Source organism: Strix uralensis, chromosome 30 (assembly GCF_047716275.1).
Source record: "Strix uralensis isolate ZFMK-TIS-50842 chromosome 30, bStrUra1, whole genome shotgun sequence".
In the NCBI taxonomy this organism is placed as follows: domain Eukaryota; kingdom Metazoa; phylum Chordata; class Aves; order Strigiformes; family Strigidae; genus Strix; species Strix uralensis.
This window is the reverse complement of record NC_134001.1, coordinates 818581-843435: the sequence shown is the minus strand read 5'-3', so window position 1 is coordinate 843435 and position 24855 is coordinate 818581. Positions and strand designations below refer to the sequence as shown.

General features: G+C 54.3%; 3 protein-coding genes and 1 long non-coding RNA gene across 5 annotated transcripts in view; 1 reads left to right on the top strand and 3 right to left on the bottom strand.

Annotated features, from left to right (window-relative positions):
* Positions 1 to 24855, bottom strand: part of LOC141935999 (kinesin-like protein KIF20B) — a 195723-nt gene that overhangs the window by 111657 nt on the left and 59211 nt on the right. The window lies entirely within an intron of this gene.
* The window catches only part of LOC141936005 (uncharacterized), a 136662-nt gene continuing 113449 nt past the window's right edge, over positions 1643 to 24855 (top strand). The window contains exon 1 of the long non-coding RNA XR_012626686.1: positions 1643 to 1752. This is a non-coding gene — a long non-coding RNA (uncharacterized LOC141936005). The remainder of the gene's footprint in view (positions 1753 to 24855) is intronic.
* On the bottom strand, positions 10511 to 16562 carry LOC141936004 (olfactory receptor 14A16-like). The gene is made up of 2 exons (XM_074852741.1): positions 16513 to 16562; positions 10511 to 11054 (listed from the first exon to the last, which is right to left on the bottom strand). The coding sequence occupies exons 1-2, from the start codon at positions 16545 to 16547 to the stop codon at positions 10511 to 10513; spliced, it is 579 nt and encodes a 192-aa protein (XP_074708842.1). The 5' UTR covers positions 16548 to 16562.
* Positions 11983 to 24855, bottom strand: part of LOC141935998 (uncharacterized) — a 37983-nt gene continuing 25110 nt past the window's right edge. The window contains exon 2 of the mRNA XM_074852724.1: positions 11983 to 12011. The gene's annotated coding sequence lies outside the window, so the exon portion shown is untranslated. The remainder of the gene's footprint in view (positions 12012 to 24855) is intronic.

The window sequence follows — 24855 nt, the reverse complement described above, 5'->3', positions numbered from 1 at the left end:
ATCCTGCCGTCCGCGTGAAGTAGTCGCCAGACCAGTTGGATGTCCCTGCAAGGAGATGTGGGGTCAGGGGGACACACACAACCCCCCCCAAAACCCGCCCCCAACAGCAGCCGGCAGCGATTCGCATGCGGGGACGTCGCGCTCACCGATATACGCCGCCTTCTCCGTCACCATGTACTTGTTGTGGTTCACCCGGGCAGAGGGGATCTGGGCTTGCGCCGCGCTGGCCGGCACCACGAACAGCTGCTGCGGGGAGCGAGGAGACTGGCACCCAGCACCCACCGAACCGCTGCCCGCCGGCACGCCGCGCTCAGGCCGCGATACTCACCACCGCCACGCTGTAGCGGGTCTGGTTATCGGCGATGGCAGCAAGGGATTTGAGGAAGGGGAACATGGTGACTCGGCTGTGCCGCCAACAACCCACCAATAACCAGACCTCGACCCGACGTTCAAAGACGGCTTTCCGCAGCAGGTTATCGATCGCCGACCAAAATCTGGGCAGGGAAAGCGGTTCAGCCTCACCGCTGCCGGCAAGTCAGGGTTGGCGTAAGACCACACGAACCTCTGGGGGTGGGAGAATTCGGTGGTGGGTAGGTAGCTCATCACCGTGACGTCCATGAAGGCCTCAGCGGCACTGGCACTGGGCCCCAGTGGAAGGTAGCCAGGCTGGTAGGTGACTGTGGGTGCAGGACTGGGGTGCAGGGGGGGCCTGTGGATGCAGGACAGGGATGGGGGATGCTCAGGGGGGGCCCCACAGATGCAGGACAGGGATGGGGGATGCTCGGGGCGGGGGGCTGTGAATGCAGAACAGGGACAGGGGATGTTTGGTGTGGATGCAGGACAGGGATGGGGTGTTACGTCCCGCTCAGACGAGGGGGACAAGTGACTCAGATTCGCAAATTCCCAATGGAGTGGACAACAAGTCTCCAAGTCTAAACATTTATTAACTATTCATAATGTATTAATTGAACATACGATAGTTGGTTAAGTATATAGTAAGTTGTGGTAAGTAATATAATATGCCTTGTATTGCTTAATAGGAAAGGGAAAAGAGGGAGATAGAGGGAATGGGGAAACACAGATCACCGGTCTGGGTTTCTGCGCTGATCCCGTCGCCGAGGGTTCCGGGAGGCACAGGAGACATCCGTCTTTTTCGCTGGTATCCGTCTTTTTCGTTTCACTGCACTTTCTTTCCTCGGGGTGCGCCACCCCCCCCACCCCCCCTTCTTGATTTATACCCACTTTCTTTCGGTTCATCCCCTAGGTCGACCCACATACCTACGTATCCCATGTACGGGGAGGGGTGAGGTGTTTCATGGGATGATGTAATTAGCATGATCATGTTAGCCCTCGTTAGCATATTGAGGGGTGTTAACTTTAATATGCATTTCGTGGATAATGAAGCAAAGGTCATTCACCGGACAGATGGTCTTTGAAGTTTTGGCCAGGTGCACCAGAGCAGAGCCGTCCTGTCTTCACAGGGCTCCCTCCTCCAGTCCCATCTTGTGTTATTCGGGTAGCCTTATCAGCTTCGACCTCTACAGAATGCACCCTGTGACTCATAGTTTTGTCTTGCGAGTGTTTGAGGCATTTCTTTGATCAGCCTCAACTTTTGTTTTCTCAGGCTGTTTTTCTTAGTTTTTCACAGGTCTGGTTTCTCGTCTCTCACATTTCACCCCGTGACTCAAACACTCCAAGTTCTTCTTTGACCATTGTGATCTCAAAAAGGTATAGGGAAAAGGAAGACAGAAGGTGAGAGAGCATATAGCTAATTGCTGCAAGGCATACTATTAAAAGCAAAAATTTGCATAATATCACAATACTAATATTTACAAGCCATCTTTTCCACCCCGTGAGTCCTGAGGATCCCAGTGATGTGATCCATGACCCAGGGTTCCATCCATCAAACTAGTCCATCAGTCAATAAAAAGGTTCTCATTTCTCGTTGTTGATCATCTTCATCATGGTATGGTTTCCTCTATAGAGGTGGTGGCATTGTGGATGGTGATGTAGCATTCTCCCTCAGTTAGATTCAGCACACTGCACAGTCCATGTTCCTTCAGCAATGCTAGCCAGATTCTGCAACGTCATCTTAGATGCTTGTTGGGTTTGCACCTTTAATTCCTTAAAGGCATATTTTGTTAGTACATATAATTGCTAAGTTAAATTTTCTAAAACTATTTGAGGTTACACAATGACATTATCAGGTCTATAAGGATTTAAATGGGAATACAATTTAATATTCAGGTACAATTCATTAATGCTTAATTTGTGGGATCAGACCCCTTCAACTAGTCTTTGATGACTGCATCTTGCTGTTGATGGATGTGGTGTTGTAAGGACCACATACAGTTATATGAGTTAGCACTGTGATCTGTTTGGTATTTGCAAGCACCAGTTTGCAGTCACAGGTGGTTCACAGGTTTCCTTTATTTTGGAGGTGATTCCCAATAAGGTAACTTAAGGCACAACTCCAGGTTAACCTTTTAATAAGTGAACTCATTAAATGTATCTGTAAAATTTTCTGGATTGTTGATTGTAATTCATTGGTAATGATTTATTCCACACTCAGCAGGTATGATTCCACAAATTATATAATAATGTAAGCAGATTACAAATAATAACTAGCCAATAATGCCTACAACCATTGAAAGTGCTAAAAGTAACATAGGTCTCCTGTTGTTCAGGATCAATGTTCTGTAAAACACATATATACATGACAAAACAATGATGGTTAGAAAGAAGGGACAATCCACCTGGTATTGATGCGGTATTCTTTCCCATGGGCATCAGTAGCCACCCATGAACAAATATTGATGGGAGTTTTTAGGGTTAGGGGTACTTGCCCCACAGTGGGCAAGTCTACTAGAACAGGTTGTTCAGGATAATGGAGCGGGTTTGCAGGGTCTTTAGTCTCTTTTTTCCTGGCGAGTATGGACAGAGGCTTAGGACAGAACGCGGTAAGTCGTGGGCACCCATTAATTCCCCACCGGCTGTTTATCTTCATTACTGCGTCTGACACCCGTTGTGGCCATCCTGGTTCGAGGGGTTTTAGGGCCTGCTTTAACAGTCCATTGGTGCGTTCCACAATTCCATTTGCTTGGGGATAGTATGGAGTATGGAAAATCCACTGAATTCCTTCATCTTGAGTCCACTCCTGAACCACCCCGGCAGTAAAGTGACTACCGTTGTCTGATTGGATCGATTTGGGCTTAGGCAAGTAGCTAAACTAACGTTTTAACCCTTTCACCGTATTTTCTACAGTTGTTCGAGATACAGTTTCTGCTTGAGTTAGGTCTGATACTATTTCCACCCCCACCAATACATAACGTTTTCCCTCAGAGAGCCGGAAAGGGCCAATATAATCCACTTGCCAGGTGTCCCATAGTCTCTTGTTGTCCCTTAGGTGTAGGGGTTGGTCCTTAAGAGGGTTGTGCTCTCCCAGCCGAGTACGACATAGACTACACGTTGAAATAATGGTATTGCACAATTCCCTGGTTACGGACCATCCCCTGCTTATCGCTTCTTTAAACAAATCTTTGCTTCCTGAATGACCCCGCTTTACATGCAGCCATTCCAGTAAGTGTTCCCATTTCTCCTCCTCACCTTCTGTAGCAGTTCTCATCAAATGAGTCATTGAATCCACCTGGTTGTTTAGCAGGTGGGTAGGGTGATTTCCTGACTGGTGTGCAGCAACCCATCCTACTAAAAAGGACTTCCGTTTTGCAATGTTTAAGATTTCCTCCCACTTTTCACGCTGCCACACTGGTACCCGATTTACTTCCCAGTGGTTTTGTTCCCAAAATGTAAGCCATTCGGTACATCCCTTGAATACGGCATAGGAGTCTGTGTAAATAAATACTGGTTCTGTAGTCTCAGCTTCTTTAACAATCACGCTCCATACCGCTGTTAACTCTCCCACCTGAGTACTTCCCTCACCCTCTGTTATGATTCGGTCCCCCGAGTCAACATGCAGTGTTACTGCTCGGTATTTCCATACCTTTCCCTCTCTTCTAGAAGATGCATCGGTGAACCATACATTCTTTAGATGGGTTTCAAATGGGGGAGCAGGTTTTATGTATGAGGGAGGAGGTTCAGGGTGGTCAGAAGGTGGATCTTGTATTTTGAGCATTTTGGGTGCCCCTTCCTCTATCTGATATGTGTGGCAGTAATGATCTAATTGTGCATACCACTTCCTCACTGTGTCTCGCTGCGCAACCCCCACAGGAGGGGGGGTTCCGGTCAGTACTGGTTTCAGGACCTTAAAGGGTCCTCGTAGAATGATTAGTTGCTGCCTTATGATTTTTTCAGCTTCCTGCAAAGCTAGGGTAACCACAAAAAGACTCTTCTCCCAGATCGAGTAACGCTTTTCTGCATCTTTGAAACTGCGCGAATGAAACCCTATAGGGCGAGTGGTACCCTCCGGTCCACGTTGCCACATATGTATGGATAGTCCATGAATTGCAAAACCCCACTCAATTTGGAATGGATCTGTTGGATGTATCGGCCCTAAAGCCTGATATACTCCAGCCTCAAAGATTAACAGCTTTAAGGCTTCTTCATGGACAGGAGTCCAGTCCCAAGTAGACCTTTTGCGTGTTAAATCATATAAAGGACGAGTTATGATGGAAAAATCGGGAATATGTTTCCTCCAAAATACCAGCAAGCCTAAGGCATGTTGTAGCTCCTTCTTATTTTCAGGGCTCTTTACTTCTTCCAGGGTAGTTAAAGTTTCTGGGGGAATACACACTGTTCCTCCCCGCCACCAAATACCCAGAAACTTTACCTCAGAGGATGGGAGTTGTACCTTTTCAGCTGGAATTTGGAGCCCTAAATTTTCTAGGTGGGTGATTATCTCTGTCTGGGTCTGTCCCACTGCAGCAGCATCAGAGCCACCAATCAGAACATCGTCAATATATTGATATATCCTGACCCCTTCCCTTGGAGGGATTTGAGCAAGCTCCTGTGCTAGTGCATAATGAGCGATGGTCGGCGAATGGCAGTATCCCTGGGGGAGACGTGTAAAAGTAAATTGCACGCCTTCCCATGTAAAGGCAAAGCGATCTCTGTCTGCCTCCTGTATGGGGACCATAAAGAATATATCTTTCACATCAATAGTTGCTAAGATCTGGTGGGCTTGTTCCTGTATGGTTGTAATCAGTTCAGCTATGTTAGGTACTGCAGCTGTTAGAGGACCTGTATTGGTATTTAATCGCCGATAGTCAATTGTCAGACGCCACTTTCCGTTAGGTTTACGGACTGGCCACACTGGGGAATTATAGGGTGAGTGAGTTGGAACGATTATCTCTTGTTCCCGCAGCTCTGCTATTACCGGAGTGATCCCCTCCCTTGCACCTAACGGTAAGGCGTAAGGTTTCACATTAACAGTTTTAGAAGGAGGAAGCGCAGGCGCTTGCTGTAGAAGTCTTATAGAGGCAGTTGGGGACCCAAATTTCCATTCCCTTCCTTTTGAATCCACCCAAGCTTGTCCCTTCAATAGGTCAAGTCCCAGGATATTTGTGGGGAAATTTCCCAGGATCATCATAGTCTCTGTTGCAGTTTCATTCCCAGGTAACCAGCATTTCACCCGAGCAGTCGGCTGTGGTTTAGAGTCCCCGAAAACATCTGTAACCCAGATCTGCTTTTTGTCAGCAATTATGCCATTCCGCTTGGCAACCTCAGTTTGGAGTGCTGAAATCTGAGCACCCGTATCTACTAGAAACGTAACTGGAGTTTTAAAGGGACCGAGCGGAAAGGTAATCAACAAGTCTCCTTTAGTATTCTCTGTGAGCTTCCTTAAGTGGACCCACCCGCCATCCCCCGGCTCACTTACTGGGGATGGCGCATCCAGTTTCCCGACCCTAAATCAATCAAGTCTTCTTCAGGGGCAGTTGGTGTTTGAGAAGCAATTACCACCATCTCGTTAGTTTCCAGCTCTGTCCCTCCCTTTTCTCGAAAGGTCCGCTCGGTTGGGGGGGGCAGCTTTCTTTTGTCTTTCCAGGCTCGAATGAGCTTTTCTAAAACTGTAGTAGGCATACCATCCATTAACTCTCGGGGAATCCCCTGTCTAATTCCCTCAGTCCACAAGAGGTTTCTCTTTGCTCTTAAAACTTGCGGAGGGGAAGGAGGCGGATTTTCCTGCTGTTCCACTCTGCGTACCGAGGGCTTAGGTTTACCCGTTCCCCTGGTAAGGCCCATTCTCCGGCCATAATTTATTAAGTCCTGAGTTATCTCTCCCCAGGTCATGGTTTCTCCCCCCGCCCATCTCCCCCCTCGCGGGGCTAATGCATTCCGCAAACGATCTTGTAATTGTACTGCATGTGATTTCAAAGAGTCCGGCAAACCCCGAATCAGGGGAGTCATTTGATCAGGGTTAGCAATTAATAGCATTGGGGAAGGCTGCTGCGGAACCAAACGCCTGTCATGCATTAATTGGAGACAAGCAGCCTTCTGCAGACTTTCAGTCAAATGATTTACGGTTGGGGTCTCAATACATACTGGATCCCCCCTTTCCAAGGGGTCCAGACCCCCAGCCCAATAAGCAGCTCGTTGAGTTAATGACCACGGCTCTCTCTGGTCATCAGTAACTAAGAAAACCCCTGGCCCCCAGTATCCCTGGGCCTCATCTTCTGATAACAAAATTCGGTCGCCACCAGTCAAAGATACCCTCCACACGTATTCAGTCTCAGTTTCCTGAGCTAGTCTGGTATATTTCTCCTGAATTTTTGCAAGCTCAGTCGCTGGATATGGTGTAGTTCGAATGGTGACCTGCGGAGCTCTTCCACCCTGACCCTCGGTGGTCTCCGTTTTAATTAATGGTCTTAAATTTGCCCCCTCATTTTCGGGGTAAAAAATTTCTCGGCTTATCTCTAAATCCTTTGTTGGATACAAGGGTCTGGCTGCTGCTTTTGCCAGACTCGTAACTCCCTGTTCACTATCCGGAACAGAGCTGAGATCTGTCCGGTTGCAGGTTTCTTGTTCATTCCTCTCTTTTTCGGACTGTGAGATTTTTTCTCGGTCCAAGGCATCTAACAGAGCCATGTGAAATCGCTGAGAGGTGTTACGCTCATCAGCTAATTGGCTTTTCAGAACTTCAGTTTGCTCTTGCCAGAGTTTTGCTTTTTGTTCAGTAACTTTACGTTCCTCAACCAATTGATCCTGGAGAGCTTTTACCAGATCTTGTAAGGATTTGATCATTTCCCCTTCTAATTGTTTCTTAACATGTTTATCTTTTTGGGCTGCAGTCAGTGCTGCCCCTAATACAGCGCACACTACAGCTTTTCCTTTGCCTGGTCGCGACCCTTGCACCCCCGCAAGTGCACTGATATAGCTTGCCACTGCTTCTGGATTATGCCAATTATCGTGGGCCCAAACCTCTACTAAATGAGGAGGACAAGCCTTATACTCCTTCAGTTTCTCAAAAATAGGGGAGCAGTCAAGCACCGACATTTCCTGGCCAGTCATGGCTTGCCACTGCTCGAACCTCTCCTGGCTTAGAGCTGAGAGGTCACTTCCCGATTCTCCCTGTCCTTATCGGATAGAGAATCGGTATCCCTCCGACCCTTTCCCAGCATATAGCTGAGGGGCCAATTCCCAGTTCTCCCTGTCCGAGTTGGTCGGATAGAGAACCAGTATCTCATAAGACTTTCCGACACCGAAGGGGATCCTGCCGACTACGCCAATTTTAATGTCACGTCCCGCTCAGACGAGGGGGACAAGTGACTCAGATTCGCAAATCCCCAATGGAGCGGACAACAAGTCTCCAAGTCTAAACATTTATTAACTACTCACAATGTACTAATTGAACACACGATAGTTGGCTAAGTATATAGCAAGTTGTGGCAAGCAATATAATATGCCTTGCATTGCTTAATAGGAAAGGGAAAAGAGGGAGATAGAGGGAATGGGGAAACACAGATCACCGGTCTGGGTTTCTGCGCTGATCCCGCCGCCGAGGGTTCCGGGAGGCACAGGAGACATCCGTCTTTTTCGCTGGCATCCGTCTTCTTCGCTTCACTGCACTCTCTCTCCTCGGGGCGCGCCACCCCCCCCACCCCCCCTTCTTGATTTATACCCACTTTCCTTGTGTCCATCCCCTAGGTCGACCCACATACCTACATATCCCATGTACGGGGAGGGGTGAGGTGTTTCATGGGATGATGTAATTAGCATGATCATGTTAGCCCTCGTTAGCATATTGAGGGGTGTGAACTTTAATATGCATTTCGTGGATAATGAAGCAAAGGTCATTCACCGGACAGATGGCCCTTGAAGTTTTGGCCAGGTGCACCAGAGCAGAGCCGTCCTGTCTTCACAGGGCTCCCTCCTCCAGTCCCATCTTGTGTTATTCGGGCAGCCTTATCAGCTTCGACCTCCACAGAATGCACCCTGTGACTCATAGTTTTGTCTTGCGAGTGTTTGAGGCATTTCTTTGATCAGCCTCAACTTTTGCTTTCTCAGGCTGTTTTTCTTAGTTTCTCACAGGCCTGGTTTCTCGTCTCTCACACGACGCTTGGGGGGGGGCCTGTGGATGCAGGACAGGGATGGGGGATGCTCAGGGGGGCCCTGTGGATGCAGGACAGGGATGGGGGATGCTCGGGGGGTCCCTGTGGATGCGGTGCTGGGGATGCCGGATGCTTGGGGATCCCTACAGGTGGACGCATGCATGTGGTGGGTGCCAGGTTCCATCTCCCGCACCCTCACCCAGAGCATCCCGATCCTGACGCCCTCCAAGGAGCTGCCAGCGGCCCCCGGCCCAGTGAGCGCAGCAGCCGGCAGCACGGTGGCCGTGGAGTTTGCCCCTCCCAAGCTCCCCAAGCTGGTGAAGAGCCGAAGAGCTGCCAAAGCAGCACCAACTGCCGCAGCCACCGCGGTGCTGCCCGCGGTGGAGCCCAAACGGCCACGCGTGACGCCGTCCCGGTTAACAGTGAAGGAAGCGGCCACCACCAAAACGCAGGCGATGGAGGAGCCGCCAGTGAAAACGGAGGTTGCTGGCAGTGCCGCCGAAGTGCCGGCAGGTACCGGCCCGCGGTTACCAGCCGTGGAGGTGGCAGTGCCAAAAGTCACCGTGGGGCTGAGCCTCGCTGGCGCGGTGCCGCCGGCTGCCCCTCAAGCCAAGGAGCCGGCATTCCGGCTGCCACTGTTGGAGGTGGCTGTGTCAGCTTTGCCGCTGCCAGCGGTGATGCCAGAGCCCAGCACAACCATAAATCAACCCAAAATCAAGCTGGGGGAGGGAGACACCCCCAGCAGCAGCCGTAAGGGTGGGGGCAGCCCAGTGCTGAAAAGCAAGCTGCCGAATTTTGGCGCAGCCACAGGAGAGGATGAGGAGGGGGACGCCGGCGCGCGAGGGGGATTTACCAGCGTCCGTGACCTCCCCGTGCTCATCGCTGACCCCATCGGTGCCGTAGAGCTGGTCCCTGAGCTCAGCATGCCCAAAGCAGAGCCGGCCGTCACCAGCGGGCAGCCGCGGGTGGAGCTGGACTGTCAGTACCAACTGATGCACGCAGTCACACAGGTGAATAAGCGGCTAGTTTTTTTATTACTAAAAGCAGGCATTTTTATATATTTCAGGGGCCAGAGTGTCACAATATAATTAGTCAAAAAGTTGCTTTCAACGTTCTCATTGGATAACCTGTATCAGTTTTCTCCCTGGTTACTTCATGCTGTGCAAGTCTGCAGCTCCCTGAAAGTTACTTTCTTGAAGCAAAGCTTCCCTTTCTCAAGGGTACACTGGAATGTTGTCAAGGTCAAACTCCTCTTCAATCAGGTTGTCGCAGACCAGCTGCCTTCCCCGACACTGTGAGACCCATGGGAAGTCTGTCTGTCCAGAGAGGCTTCTGAAGAGCTGACTTCAGACACGGGAAAGTCCCTTCCAACCCAAACCATTCCAGGATAGGATTCTAGGATTTCTCTTAGTCACGGGTTCCTCCCTGCAGGCACAGAAACGCTCCCTCGCTCTTCTCCAGAGCCACCCCTGCTCTCCAGAGAGCCTCTCCCCAGGCGAGCGGGCAGGGGCTGGGCTGGCCGGCCATTCCTGGGGCCCACCCGTGCTCCCCGCAGGGCCCTGCTCTGGCGGTGCTGCCCTGCAGAGCCAGAGGGCTGGGGTGCCCCGGGGCCGTGGGGTGACTCTGCCCTGGCCGTGCTGCTGGGGGGGGGAGCAGAACCTGCTGGACGGGGATCCCTGCTGCTGAGCCCTCTCCCACCATTCCCGAGCGCTCAGCAGCCAGGGACGGCTCTGGGCAGGACCATGGCTCACAGGGGGGCTGTGCCAGATCCACCCCGTGAGTTCTTCCCAAGTGTGTCCCGAACCCCTCTCCAGTCCTGTGTCCCTTTGCCTGCTGGCTCCTCCCAGCCTCTCCCAGAGGGGATCCTCAGCACGGCCCTGAAGATCTGCACATAGGACACCACAACGAAAACAAACCATCCAAGAGATAAACAGGCAGTAACCATGATAAGCCCAACTTCCCTGAGGTAGGAGCGTGAGCGGGAGAGCTTGAGGATCTGGGGGATTTCACAGGGTTTTGCCTTGGTAGAATGATAATGAAAATGTGTTGGCAGTGTGCAGAAGAGAATTGAGCAACCCAGTGCCCCAGGCAGCTGCTGCGATGTGGACACAAGCTCTGCTACCCAGGAGGGTCCCATAGTGCAGGGGTTTGCAGATGGCAACGTAGCGGTCGTAGCACATGATGGTGAGGAGACAAAACTCTGCTGTGACTAAGAAGAGAAAGAGAAAGGCCTGGGCAGCACATCCTGAGCAGGAGACGCCCCTGTTGTCCCAGAGGGAATTGGCCATGGCTTTGGGGAGAGGGGTGGAGATGGAGCCCAGGTGGAGGAGGGAGAGGTTGAGGAGGAAGAAGTACATGGGGGTGTGCAGGCGGTGGTCGCAGGCAATGGCGGTGATGATGAGGCCGTTGCCCAGGAGGGCAGCCAGGGGGATGCCCAGGAAGAGCCAGAAGTGCCAGAGCTGCAGCTCCCGTCTGACTGTGAGTGTCAGGAGGAGGAACTCAGCGATGGAGCTGCCGTTGGACATTTGTTCACTCTCGGCATGGGGGCCTGTTCACAGAGGAAAAGACATCACTAAGTTAGGACAGATTTCTCATTTCTGTCTATTCGGTTTCTCATGAAGCTGCTGGAGAACACAGAGGTGCCCTGGGAGAGCTGTGCCCTTCTGCAGGACAGGCTGCAGCCCAGCAGGACCCCACTGGGAAAGAGTCGAGTGTCCTAAGGACGGGGTGTCCTGAAGAGTCAACTGGCTCATTTGTATCACCCTGAGCCTGCAGAGTGCGAGGGCACATGGACATTTTACTCCCATGGAAACGTCTGCATGGCAGTGCCCACAGGGATTGCTCACGGCTGAACCCCACCCCATCCCAGAAAGTCCGGTGATACCAGCACGGGGAGCAGAGGCCGAAGGGGAAATATGGAGAAATGCCACAGGGCTGCTGTGAGGAGGCAGGACAGGGACAGAGGGTCGGGCTCTGCTGGGTGGGAGAGGAGACCAGGGGGTTCCTCTGGAGTAGGTGTCTGCACTGCAGGGGATGGCAGGGAGGTGCCTGAACTCCTCCTCCCGAGGTGTTTCCAGCAGCAGCTCCCTCTTACTCTCTGCCCACGTCTCTGCTGCCTGGAGCTGTCACAGCCAGGAGCTGCTTCTCTGTCCCCACGTCTCCTCCCTGTCAGTGCTCACAGCCCCCATCCCGCCCGCTGTGTGCTCAGCTTGGCCCTGCAGACCCCTCCCGGCAGCAGGGCCCTGCCCAGGGGCATCTCTGTGTGTGCAGGGGCTCAGGAGAGGCTCAGACAAGTGCTAACGAGACCTGGGGTATTAGTGTTGAAGTGCTCAGGCTTGGACAATAATCCCAAGCCAGAGTTGACCTATAGATGAATCCTGTATGTTTTATAATTGACAAACGTTGTATCAATAGGTATTGTACTAAAATTATAACAAACCACCTGTCCGGATGTAACAGGTGGGAATATTGAAACCTGAACAATAAGTCTTGAACCGAAATTACTAACTCCGTATGTAGTCAGTAGTGAGATATGTATAGAAAATGTGACTTAAACATCACAAAACATGTATCCTTCTTTGTGTGTGTAAACAAGGTAACAGGGCCACAGAGACAGTTGTCTGGCCCTTGCTCATAAATCACCTAGATAAGCTGGGAAAAATCCCTTAGTTTTTTCCCTGAGCCCTGGCCAGGCTCTGGAAAATCTAACGTGAGACTGACTCCAGATATTTCCGCTCAAAACAAAGGTGCCAGCTCTTCTGGCTTACTGATTTCAGGTATATAAGGCTGGGCCCGCTCACAGCGACTTTGGAAGCCTCACCTACGGGTGGACGCCCCGCGTAGGATTTCCCACTTGCAGGGAAAGGTTCTCCAAATCCTCGCTGTAACCGGGGCTGCCCAGCGCCTGCGGGGCTGGATGATGGTAACGTATGCAAGTGGTGATGGGTCTTTCTTAACCACTACTCTCTCTCTCAGGTAGTAATGATTTGATGCATTACCCTGGATTTTCCTATTTGTTTAAGCGCGCTGCTCTGTCTTTTCTTACTGTATGTTTTCTGTATTATTCTGTTATATTATTTAGTTATTTCTAGTAAATACGCCTGCTCTTTTCACTCTGGTGTCTGAGTTTAATTGATATCCCTGATCAGCAAAACAAGTGTCTGTTCCAGAAAGGAGAAATATATCCCCATCTCCCACTGCCCACCCAGCAAAACAAGAGGACACTTACTGGGTTAAGTACTGTGAAGATTTCTCCTCCTTCGAGCTCTCCACACCCTCCTGCTCCCGTCTGCCTTTCCCCTCTCTCTGCCCCGCTCCTCTGCCCTCGGTGCCTGCAGGCAGTGCCCCCAGCCCTGCTGCGCTTGGCAGAGGAGCTGCTCCTGGGCAGAGCTGGCTCTCTGCAGCGCTGACCACTTGCCCTCAGCTCCCTCTGGCCCAGGAGCCCGGCCCAGCTCCGCAGCAGAGGACCAGCCCAAGGCATTTTAAGGACCCCTCGGGTGGGTTTGGGGCCGAGTCCATGAACCCCAGGCAGCAATAGGAAGTTGAAGAGCCTCTCAAGAAGTCCAAGTCAGATGCAAACTCCAAAGTTCCTTGGAGTGTTAATGGGTCCCAGTGAGGACCGTTCCTGACAAAGCCTCCCCAGGGGCTGTTAGAGCAGAAAACTCCAGGCAGAGGTGACAGGTGGTGAGAGACGAGAAACCAGGCCTGCGAGGAACTAAGAAAAACAGCCTGAGAAAGCAAAAGTTGAGGCTGATCAAAGAAATGCCTCAGACACTCGCAAGACAAAACTCTGAGTCACAGGGTGCATTCTGTGGAGGCCGAAGCTGATAAGGCTGCCCGAATAACACAAGATGGGACTGGAGGAGGGAGCCCTGTGGAGACAGGACGGCTCTGCTCTGGGGCACCTGACCAAAACTTCAAGGGCCATCTGTCCCGTGAATGACCTTTGCTTCATTATCCACGAAATGCATATTAAAGTTCACACCCCTCAATATGCTAACGAGGGCTAACATGATCATGCTAATTACATCATCCCATGAAACACCTCACCCCTCCCACACATGGGATACGTAGGTGTGTGGGTCGACCTGGGGGACGGACCCAAGGAAAGTGGGTATAAATCAAGGGGGGGAAGGAAGGGGGGGCCTGGAGAGTGCAGGGAAGCGAAGAAGACGGCTGCCTCCTGTGCCTCCTGGAGCCCTCGCCGGCGGGATCAGCGCAGGAACCCGGACGGGTGATCTGTATTTCCCCATTCCCTCTGCCTCCCTCTTTTCCCTTTCCCATTAAGACATGCAAGGCATATTGTATTGCTTGCCACAACTCGCTATGTACCTAGCCAACTATCGTGTGTTCAGTTAGTACATTGTGGGTAGTTCATAAATGTTTGGACTTGGAGACTTGTTGTCCGCTCCGTTGGGGTGATACTAAAAAGCCGGTCGAGGAAGAACTCTCTAAGAGTCAGAATCAGAGTGTTAGAAAGCAGGCATTCTTTACTGCAGCGCTGGGTGCACGGGGGATCGCTCCTCCACAAGCGTGCACACCTTGGAGCGAGAAGCGGCTCCTTTCTATAGTGTAAAGCGTTTACATATTCATTATAATTCCGAGAATAGCGAGAGATATTACAGTTAGTTTTGAGAAGTCATTAACACAAACCCCACCCCAAGTCTCTCTCTGTTGCGCCTGCGCAGGGGCTCCTGGTGGTCTTGGGCGGGGTCTTCAGGGTGAAGACTGAAGATGCCCCCTCTTCCTCTCGTGACGTCTCACCTAGTTACCATTTCTAGAGTTATGACAACTTAGCCTTCACTGAGTCACAGAATCACAGAATCGTCCAGGTTGGAAAGACCTTGAAGATCCTCCAGTCCAACCACTGACCTAACACTGACAGTTCCCAACTCCACCAGATCCCTCAGCGCTAAGTCAACTTTACTCTTCAACCCCTCCAGGGATGGGGACTCCACCACCTCCCTGGGCAGCCCATTCCAACGCCTGACGACCCGTTCTGTAAAGAAATCCTTCCTAAGAGCCAGTCTGACCCTCCCCTGGCGCAGCTTGAGGCCATTCCCTCTTGGCCTGCCGCTGGTTCCTTGGCTCAAGAGACTCATCCCCCCTTCTCTGCACCCTCCTTTCAGGGAGTTGCAGAGGGCCAGGAGGTCTCCCCTCAGCCTCCTCTTCTCCAGACTAAACCCCCCCAGTTCCCTCAGCTGCTCCTCCTAAGACTTGTTCTCTGGATCCTTCACTAGTTTTGTTCCTCTCTGGCCACATTGCAGCACCTCAGTGGCCTTTTTGGGGTGAGGACCCCCAAAACTGAACCCACTCATTGAGGGGCGGCCTCAACAGTGCCGAGCACAGGGGTGAGATCCCTTCCCTGTCCCTGCTGGCCACGCTATGGCTGATACAAGCCAGGATGATGCCATTGGCCTTTTTGGCCACCTGGGCACAGCGCTGGCTCGTTATCCATCAATCACCCCCCAGGTCCCTCTCTGACTGGCAGCTCTCCAGCCACTCCTCCCCCAGCCTGTAGCCCTGCTGGGGGTTGTTGTGGCCCAAGGGCAGCACCCGGCCTTTGGCCTTAGTGAAACTCCTCCCGTTGGGCTCAGCCCATCACTCCAGCCTGGCCAGGTCTCTCTGCAGAGCCTCCCTACCCTCGAGAGATCAACACTCCCACCCAACTGGGTGTCATCTGCAAACTGACTGAGGGGGCACTCGATCCCCTCGTCCAGACCATCGATAAAGATGTTAAACAGGAGTGGCCCCAAAACCCAGCCCTGGGGGTTCTTCATCCCTCTGTCGTCTCCACCACAGGCTGTCCCACCGTGTCCCACACCTGCACCTCTTTCTCCACAGGCTGTAGACATCCACCCGGCTACCACGCCTTGCTCTCACCGCAGCATCTCCCTTCCTTTACTGAGATCTCTCCATCCTCCCTGGCTGCTCCTGGAAACACAAAGCCTGGGGCTGCTCCAGTCTCCCTCTGGGTGACTTGTTACACCACAGCACTGCCCTTCGAGTGACAGGGTTTGTGTCCAACCTGGGCCTCCCCAGCTGCACGTAGTGGCATTAGTTCTTTCTCATGCTGTATCTTACCACCAAGAAAAGCTCCACCAGCTCTGAAATCCCCCCTCAGCCACTCTCAGGCTACTCCTATAGTGCCTGGAGCCTTCACACCACTGCCCAAAGAACTCCAGGTCCCTCGGCCCCCCCACACAGGCCATGGGCACTAGGTCCCGAACCCCACCTTGGCAGAGCTTCAATCAACACTCTCCAGGTCCCCCCTACTTCTCCAAACTGGGGAGCCACACCCTGGGACACACCCGTGTGTGTGGGGCCACACCAGTGCTGAGGGGAGGGGGATGGGAACTCAGGGTGTTGGGGTGGCCCCCGCTCCTCCAAATGCAGCCCCGTAGGCAGCTGCCCTTGTTCCCCGTGTCCATCCTCTCCTGGCTCGTAGGGCATCCCTCGTAGTGCCCAGGCCCTTCTCCTCAGAGTCGCTGCTCAGCCGGGCAGGCCCCAGATGTACGGGGCTATTTGCCCCCTGCCTGTGCAGGACCGACCACTCTTCCTTGCAAAATTTCAGGTGACTTCCATTTGCTGAACCCCAGGTTTTCTCAAGGTCTCCTTGGACTGAAGATCCATTTGGTCAGCTTTTAATGTTTGTGTGTAGCTGGCTCATCTGGATTGGGGGGTCTCTCAGAAGAGAACAACGTGAGGAGTTGAAGGGTACTACAAATACCCCCTGCTAGAGAAACTCTGGCTCTTGAGGGGCTGGTACTGCTAAGGCCATGAGGCTGGGCCTGGAGGGGAAGTTGCCCTTCATGGGGGAGAGCAGCAGGAACGTGTGGAGCTCTGCCTGGGGATGGAGGATGAACCAGCTGAGAGCTGAAGGGTCACGGGCAACACTGTGGTGGGCGGATGTCTGGTACAGACCCCCCGATGGAGGAAGTAGATGGACCTTCTTCATTCAACTGGAAGAAGCCCTGGGCCTCATGGCGGACATAAACTATCCCCATATTTGCTGAAGGGGCAACACAGCAAAGTGAAAGTCATCCAGGAGGTTTCTGGAGTTCAGTGACAACATCCTCCTGACAAGGGTGACTGAGGAGGCAGCGAGGGGAGGTGTCCTGCAGGAAATCATACTTAGGAACAAGGAGGAGCTGGTCAGGGATGTAACAATCAGGGGTGAGAAAGTAGAGTCGAGGCTCCCGAGAGAAAGGAACAAGGCAAAGAGCGGGACTTCAGGAGAGCAGGCTCTGGCCTGCTGAGGAACCTGCCCGGAAGAATCCCATGGGATACAACACTGAAGGAAGAGGGGAGAGCTGTTGGATGGTCAAGGATCTCCTCTGCCAGCTCCAGAACAGCACACCCAGACATGCAGGAAGTGAAGCAACACGGCAGGAGGCTGGTGTGGATGAGGAAGAAGCTCCTGACAAAACTCAAGCATGAAGAGGCAGCCCAGGGAGGGTGGAAGCTGGCTGCCTTCCAGCCTCAGTGGTTCTGTGACTGTGCTGGAGAGAGACCTTGGGGTGTGTGTGTGGCAGGGAGGTTGGGAGTACTGGAGGGATGAGGGGATCCCAGGGCCAGCTCCTGGACAGCTGGAGAGTCTAAGCTCAGCTCCTGGAGAGATCACTACCGGACGTGTGTCTATCTAGGGCTGTTTGCCACTGCCACAGCCCAGCGTACAAACAGCCCAAACCTCGTTTCTCCTTTCTGCACTGACAGTGGTTGTGCTCGGCCTGCAGACCTCCGGGGGCCCCTTCCAGGATGGGTGACGCTGCATTTCCTTCCACCACAGCTCTTCCCTTGAGGATGACGGGGAAAGCACTCACGTTCCCCATGCCCATGGAAGCCAGCAGGCATAAGTTTGGAGCGATCAATACGGACTTTTTTGTCCCCTTGAAGTCACTGACGCAGGGCTGCTCGGCAGGGAACCTCTGATGCAGGTTTCATCCTATCTGAGCTTAACCTTTGGTTTTCTTTTTCCTTCTTTTCCCTCCCAAGTTCTTCATTTTGATCACCCTCATACACTCCCTACAAACAGCCCAACTCTGCTCTTTCCCCACTGCCCCTGGCTTTGCTTGCTTCGTGCCCTCCTAGAGTGTTTCTAAGAGGGTTCTCGTGTTGATTCCTGCCTTGCTCAGTCCAAAACCAGCAACTCCTTTTATTAGCTGTGGTGTCCTGCAGTTTCTTACCCTGTGATCTGGTGTTGATGGCTCACCACAACCAGGGTGAGACACCTGCACACAAACATTAACAGCTCGCAGAATGGAGCTTCAGTCCAGGAGGCCTTTGAGAATCTCTGGGATTTGGCCAACAGAAACTTCAAGTTTTACAAAGAGAATTGACCAGTCCTACGAGGGGAAGAATAACCTCTATTGATCCCAAGGTGTAAGAATCAGGAAAGGAAGGCAAGAAACACACATGGCTGAGTGGAGACCTGCTGGTCAAAGAAGGGCAAGAAGGAAATGCACAGGCAGTGGCAGCAGGGACAGGTACCCTGGGATGAGTAGAGCAACTACTCATGTAGTAGGGATGGGGTCAGGAAAACCAAGAGGTGGCTTGAGAGGAACTTGGGAAGGGATGCAAAGAATAAGAAGAGCTTCTACAGGTACGTCAGCCTGAAAAGGAAGGTCAGAGAAAGTGCACCCCCCTGATGAGCAAGACCGACAAACTAGTAACAGTGGACAAGAAGGCTGAGGTACTCAACAACTTTTCTGTCTCAGACTTCACTGCAACCTCTCTTCCCACACCTCTCGAGTGGGTGCACCGCAAGGCAGGGACTGGGGGAGCAAAGTCCCTCCCGCTGTGAGAGAAGATCAGGTTCAGGACCACCTGGGGAACTGAACATACATAAGTCTGTGGGACCTGACGAGCTCCATCCCAGAGTCCTGAGGGGACTGGCTGATGTTGTTTCCAAGCCACTCTCCGGGATATTTGAAAAGTCACGGCAGTCAGGGGAAGTCCCCGCTGCCTGGAAAAAGGGAACCACTGCACCCATCTTTAAAAAGGGCAGAAAGGAGGACCCTGGGAACTACCGACCTGTCAGCCTCACCTCTGTGCCTGAGAGGATCACGGAACAGATCCTCCTCGAAGCTGTGCGGAGGCACATGGAGGACAGGGAGGTGATTCGAGACAGTCAGCGTGGCTTCACCAAGGGCAAGTCCTGCCTGACCATCCTCGTGGCCTTCTAGGATGGGGTGACTACATCATGGACAAGGGAAGAGCTATGGATGTCATCTAGCTGGGCTTCTGTAAGGCCTTTGACATGGTCCCCCACAACATCCTTCCCTCAAAATTGCAGATATCTGGATTTGATGGGCTATTTGGGGTCCATACTGGGACCAGTACTGCTTAATATCCTCCTCAATGACACGGACAGTGGGACCGAGTGCACCCTCGGCACGTTTGCAGATGCCACCCAGCTGAGTGGTGCGGTTGACACTCCCGAGGGACAGGAAGCCATCCAGAGGGACCTGGACAAGCTGGAGAATCGTGCCCATGTGAACCTCGTGAGGTTCAACAAGGCCAAGGGCAAGGTCCTGCACCTGGGTCAAGGCAACCCCTGCTATCAGCTGTGGATGACGCAGGGGTACTGGGGGATGAGAAGTTGAACGTAAGTCAACAATGTGCCCTTGCAGCCCAGAAAGCCAACCGGAGCCCAACAAGAAGCTGTTTCCTGCTGTGCCTCCAGAACACGGGGTGCCCCGAGGGCTGGCACTGGCTGCCCCTCACCAGAACACCCCAGTTTGCTCTAATCTGCCCTTGCCTGGGGCACACGGCGGGTGGGACGGGGATCTCCTCTACAGATCCCCCCGGCCTCCCTCAGCCACTCTGCTCATCGCTGAGGGGCAGCCAGAGAGGACCCGGGCGCCCGCAGAGGAGAGGGGACGAGGACACGCACACGCACCCGGCCGCAGAGCGTACCTTTGCTGAAGGGGCTTATTGATCGTTAGAGGGAAACGGCCCAGGGCTCCCGGGGATCAGCCAGGGCTGATCATCTCCTCGTGCCGCTGCAGGGGAACAGAACAAGGGTGTCACCACCAGCTCCGGTCCTGAAAGACAGAGCTCAAAATGTCACCCCCAGTGTCTGCTGGGACACGGGACGGGACTTGTCCCCACCGTCTCTCTCTGCAGAGACCTGGGGAAGGAGAAGGGAATTGGAGCCTTCAAGATAGGACTTGGCTCTCCTGAGTCCCATGAGGCACCCAGAGCCCCTGGCCCAGGGTGTCGTTGCCCCGGGATGCCCCTACATCTCCCAGAGCCTTGCCCAGCCCTCACGGTGATCCCGGGGTCTGGATGGCACCAGAGCCCCTGCCTGGCCTGCACGGTGACCCTCCGGGGCTGCAGAGCACCACGGAGCACGTGGGAAGGCACGGGGACAGCTCTGTCCAGCTCACCCTGATGGGGGACACGGGGCAGGGACAGTCCCCTCTGCATCCCTCTCCCACACCCAAGGTCTGCCCACCCCTGAGGGCTCAGGGATCCCCCGGGACCCTTTATGGGGGTAGAGACACCCCGATGCTGCTCACCTGGACATCAACAGGGGCAATCAGGCATTTCTGGTCTGCAGCTTCCACCAGCTCGTCACCCATCAGGGGCTGGGGAGAAAGGGAGGGTTAGGGACACGCCCGAGTGCACTGGGAGCTACTGGGGGGCAGGAGACAGCGGTGGGTTCCTTGGGGAAGGGGCTTCTGGGACAAATGGTGTATGTGAGTCAGCGGGGTGCTGCGCAGAAAGGAGTGGGGGTCCTGGGGAAGGGGCCCACCTGGGTGCGTGGCTGTGTACTGGGGCATCCTGGGGTGTACTGGGGTGTAATGGGATGGATGGGAATGCAATGGGGTGTGGAATCGCTGGAGAACAACGAACATGTTGTGAGCGATCCAGACCAAGGGGCCTCACTGTAACAACAAGCTGCAGCTGTGTTCAAGGACATAAGCAAGGCCGAGATAGATTTAGAAACTACATTCCTGGCCAAAAGATAAAGAAGTTGGACTGTTGAAAACAGGATGCCTACCTAGTGGGAGAGCAGCGTGTGGACACCACACCGGGACCAATCGTAGAGGGCAAAAGGGTGCGTGAACAAGTAGCTTTAGCCTATTAGCAATAAGATAGCGGCGCGTGAAGCTTGTGATAGTGTATAAATTTCTGTGTATCCTTTAATAAAGCGGCATCAACTTGATCACATCCGTCGTATAAGTTGTGTCCGGGACTTCCGCATCAGCAGTGGGGACCCCGGGGAAGGGGGCCTCCCTGGGAAAACACTGGGGTGTAATGGGTCACACTGGGCTGCCCTGGAGTGTCGTGGCCATGGGAGGGGAGGGTCTGGGGCCAGCAGAACCCGTGGTACCCAGCCCAGCCCTCTTCACTCGCCCGACACTGATTCCCCCCTGGAGTGAGACCACGAGACCTCACTGGTCACTGGGATGTCCCCAGTCCCAGCAAGGGATGGGAGGACCAGTGTGCCCTCCAGTCCCCCACACTGGGTGCCCTCCAAGTCCACCCCACTACCGACCCCCAGGCAAGCACCTCCACTTGCTTCTAATAATGCCTGGGGAAGAAGAGCAAAGGGTGCTCTGGATTGGACCCTGCTGGGGCTGGGGCACAGGTGTCCGCAGTCCCCGCAGGCCTGTGGCTTCCCCCTGCTCTGAGCAGGAACATCCCTTCTGCACCCCCCAGCCCCATTCCTCCAAGTGTCACCTGGGAGAGCTGTCCATGCAGGGACCAGGGGCGGGGATGGGGACAAGGAGATCGTGGGGAATTCAGGGCCTCCAAACAGGACAGGGTGGGGATGGGGGCAGCCAAAGACAGGGCACTGGGGTGAATTAGTGGACCCCAAGGGCCTGGGCTGGGGATGTTGAAGGGCCAGGACTGCATCAGATGGAAGCGGGGGGTAAAGAGATCCAAGTGGAGGGGACACGGGGACTTCAAATGCTGTGGTTGGTGGGGACAGAAGGAAGAGGACTGCAGAGGCCAAAAATGAGGGGATTGGGAGAGGGACTGGGAGTGGGGGTTCAAGGAAGGGGATCTGGGGACACCACCACTGTGGACAGGATGAAAGGCAAAGGACTGAGGGGAAAGACAAAATGAAAGGCTTTGGAGGGATCAAAGGGAGGGAATTTGGGTACCCTAGATGGGACATGGAGGAGATCCCGGGGATGAGATGTGTGAGGGGACCAAAAGGATGGCCCGGAGATGCACAGAAGGGATGGAGGGGGGAGCACCGAGACAAGGAACTGGTTGGGACCCTTCCAGGGAGGACACAGGTCTGACCATTCAGTGAGGAACTTGGGCTCCAGGCAGAAGAACATTAATTGTGGGGGAAGTGGGGGAAGAGACACAATTGTGGAGGGGAGAAAACTGCACTGCCCAGGGCTGGGGGAGCAGGGGAGCCTGCAGGAGCCCCTTGCTTGGGAAAGGGAGAGGCCAAGGCAAGGGGCTTCGTGCTCCCCACTACGATTCCGTTCTGCAGGAGCTGATGTCCTGCAGCCAAGACCCATCCCCAGCCCTGAGCCCCTCCCTGTGGCACTGGGGACTCACCTGAGCATCTCCCGCGGCGCACAGCAGGATGGGGAAGAGCAGGGCCACGCCGAGCACTGCGACCTTCATCTCCTCTGCGGTGTGGCGAGTGCTGGGGGAAGCTGGGGAAGGTGAGAATTTCCAGTGCCTCACAGAAGTGACGGCAGGAAAAAGAGGGAAACTTCCAGAAGTGCTCTCAGCCCTGTTCAGAGAAGGTGGAGGAAGACAGCACAAGTAGGATTAGCTACACGTTAGACCAAGCTTGTAAAGATCCTTGTCCATCTCCTTATCAAAACGGCAAACTCATGACATTTTATTTTTTCAATATGCTACTGTTACATAAACACGAGCACGTCTTTTTAGATGCCATTAAACCCGCGGATAGGATCTCCCTGAACAGCACCTTCCATGTTAAGTGGCTACCAAATGCCACCCACCTGACTGGCAGCCTGTTTTCAGCGCAGCAACTAGCACCGTAAGCCGGAGGAGTGCCTCCAGTTCCTTGGGGACACTCAGACATCAGCAGTTACTGACATTTTTCACCTCCTGGAACTGGAATCCAGTTGCTGGGGGCTACGTCGGGCAACCTGCACCCCTAAACCCGATGCTGCTGCTTGAGGTGGCTCCCGGGCCGAGCCAGCGCAGGGCAGGGCTGTGCCCAGTCTCAGCACCACGTCCTACCAAGGCAGCCCCGTGGAAATACAGCTGCAGCCTCCCGGCAGGGAAAGGAGCAACCCCAACTCTCCAGGGTAAGTCTGGACCTAAACCGCCCCTCTCCAGCTTTACACTCAGGTGACATGTGCCAACACCGACCCTGGACCAGGGGAACTCACAGAGCAGCTCCCGCGGGGACGTCACGGGGGAGCGCAGGGCAAGAGAGAAGGGGCTGGGGAACGTGCACCCGAGCCCCAACTCTGCACGCGGAGCGAGGGCTGGGACTCCTCAGAAAAGCACAGCTGGCCTGAAAGAAGTCGACCCTTCCCTCCTCACCTCTCCTCGTCCCAAACGCAGCTGTACAGGCCACGCGGTTCTCCAAAGGGAACGGGGCCCTGGTTTGCTCGTCGCACCCTTGCACGGTGCCACGGCCTGCGGCACAGAGGGACAGCCTGGAGGGGTTTCTCCTGGAAGGGAGCGGGGTGGGGAACAAAATCAACATCACGAACAACACCACCACCACCACATCCAAGCCACCACTGAAAAACAGGAAAGAAAGTGCTATAAGACCCAGGTGGAACAGTGAAGAACAACAACAATGAACTCAAAATTTCCCCCTGTCCCGCTTCCGTTTCCAGCCCACGGAGAGTTTCCTCAAGAATCACCAAGCGCAGGTGACAAACCAAGGGATCTGTGTGTTCACAGCACAGGAAAGCAAACGGCTCCTCCTCAGCTGGGGTACCCTGCGATAGACCCCCACACCAGCCCAGCCAGTGCCCCCTGCACACCGCCGGCTACTGCGGCGCTGGATCTGCAGGGCCCTGCTGGAGAGCGGCCGGGCCGGGGCCTCTCCCAAGCACTGGGGACTTTTTCTCCCAAGAAAAGCTCCACGGGAACGACACCGCCAGGGACACGCAGCAGCAGCAGCTCCGAGTCCAAACTCAGCTCCACGTCCCGTGAGCCGTTGGTACCTCGGTGGGGGGGTCTGGGTGACGTCCACGCCCAGGGGATGAGGTTTGGGGAGGTCGCTGAGGTAACGCATGTCCTGAGCCTGGAAAATCCTCACGTGCCGTTGGCGCAGCCGCAGAAGATCAGCCCGTCACCGAGGCAGAGGCAGTTCGCCAGAGGCACCCGCGGCCGCAGTGGGGTGAGCTCCGTGTCGGTGGGATTCACCCGGGGGTGTGGGGAAGCTGCCCCCCACCTTCAGGAAGATCCATTTTTCCAGCACCCGCTTCTCGTTGAACTGGCAGAGGAGCCCCGAGGAGGAGACGCAGAAGGTGCTGCCCGACGTCAGCCCCCGGCCGCAGGCCACGCCGCAGAAAAGGTTGTTGTGAAGTTGTCCCAGCAGCCCCGAGCATCCCTCCAGCGGCACCGTCTTGTTGATCTGCGAAGCGATTTGTTAACGAGCGCTAACGAAGAAAATGGCTCCCGCCGCTCTCGGAGCCAGCTGAGCCCAAGCGCCCACGGCTTCGAGGTCCGGCGCCGTGCGGCCAGAGCAAAGGGATGATGCAGCGTGAATTTTGGGGGGAAAACCTGGTGGTTTTTTGGTTCTTTCCTACAGAAACCGCCCGCTCGCAGGTTGCGTGGGCTTCGGTGATGAGGGTCGGGGCAGCAGCCGGGCCTGGTTCAGCTCCGGTGCCCCGGCGTCGGCAAAGGGGCACCCCTTCACCTTCAGCTCCCTCGAGGAGTCCAGGAACCAAAACTTGACGTGGCGGTGCCCTGCAGTGACGAAGTAGCTGTCCCCGGAGAAGGACACGGCCGTCACTTTGCAGGACACCTTGTTGGATGCGACCAGGGAGCCTTTCTGCTCAGAAAAACGCGGTTGGGTCTGAACAAGAAGCGTTACCCGCCGAAAAACCCCGAGCGGCGGGGCGGAAAGGTGGAAAAGGGCTGTTTTCTCCCCGTTTCTGGGGAATTTGAGGCTGCTTTAAGGCGGGATTAGCCGAAGCTCACCTTCCAGTCCCAAAAGTTGACCACCATGTCGTGGGGGTACCCCACCGACACCAGGTACCTGGCGGTGGGGGAGAAGGCGACGCAGGCGACGCCGTGCTGGTGACCCTGCAGCGCCGACACCTGCGCCCCCTCCTCCACCTCCCACACGCGGCTGGCCGAGCGGTGCCCGTTCTGCGGGGAAAAACGGTGGTGTGAGTGAAAACGGGGTGGAAACCCCCCCAAAAAAAGCCAGGGA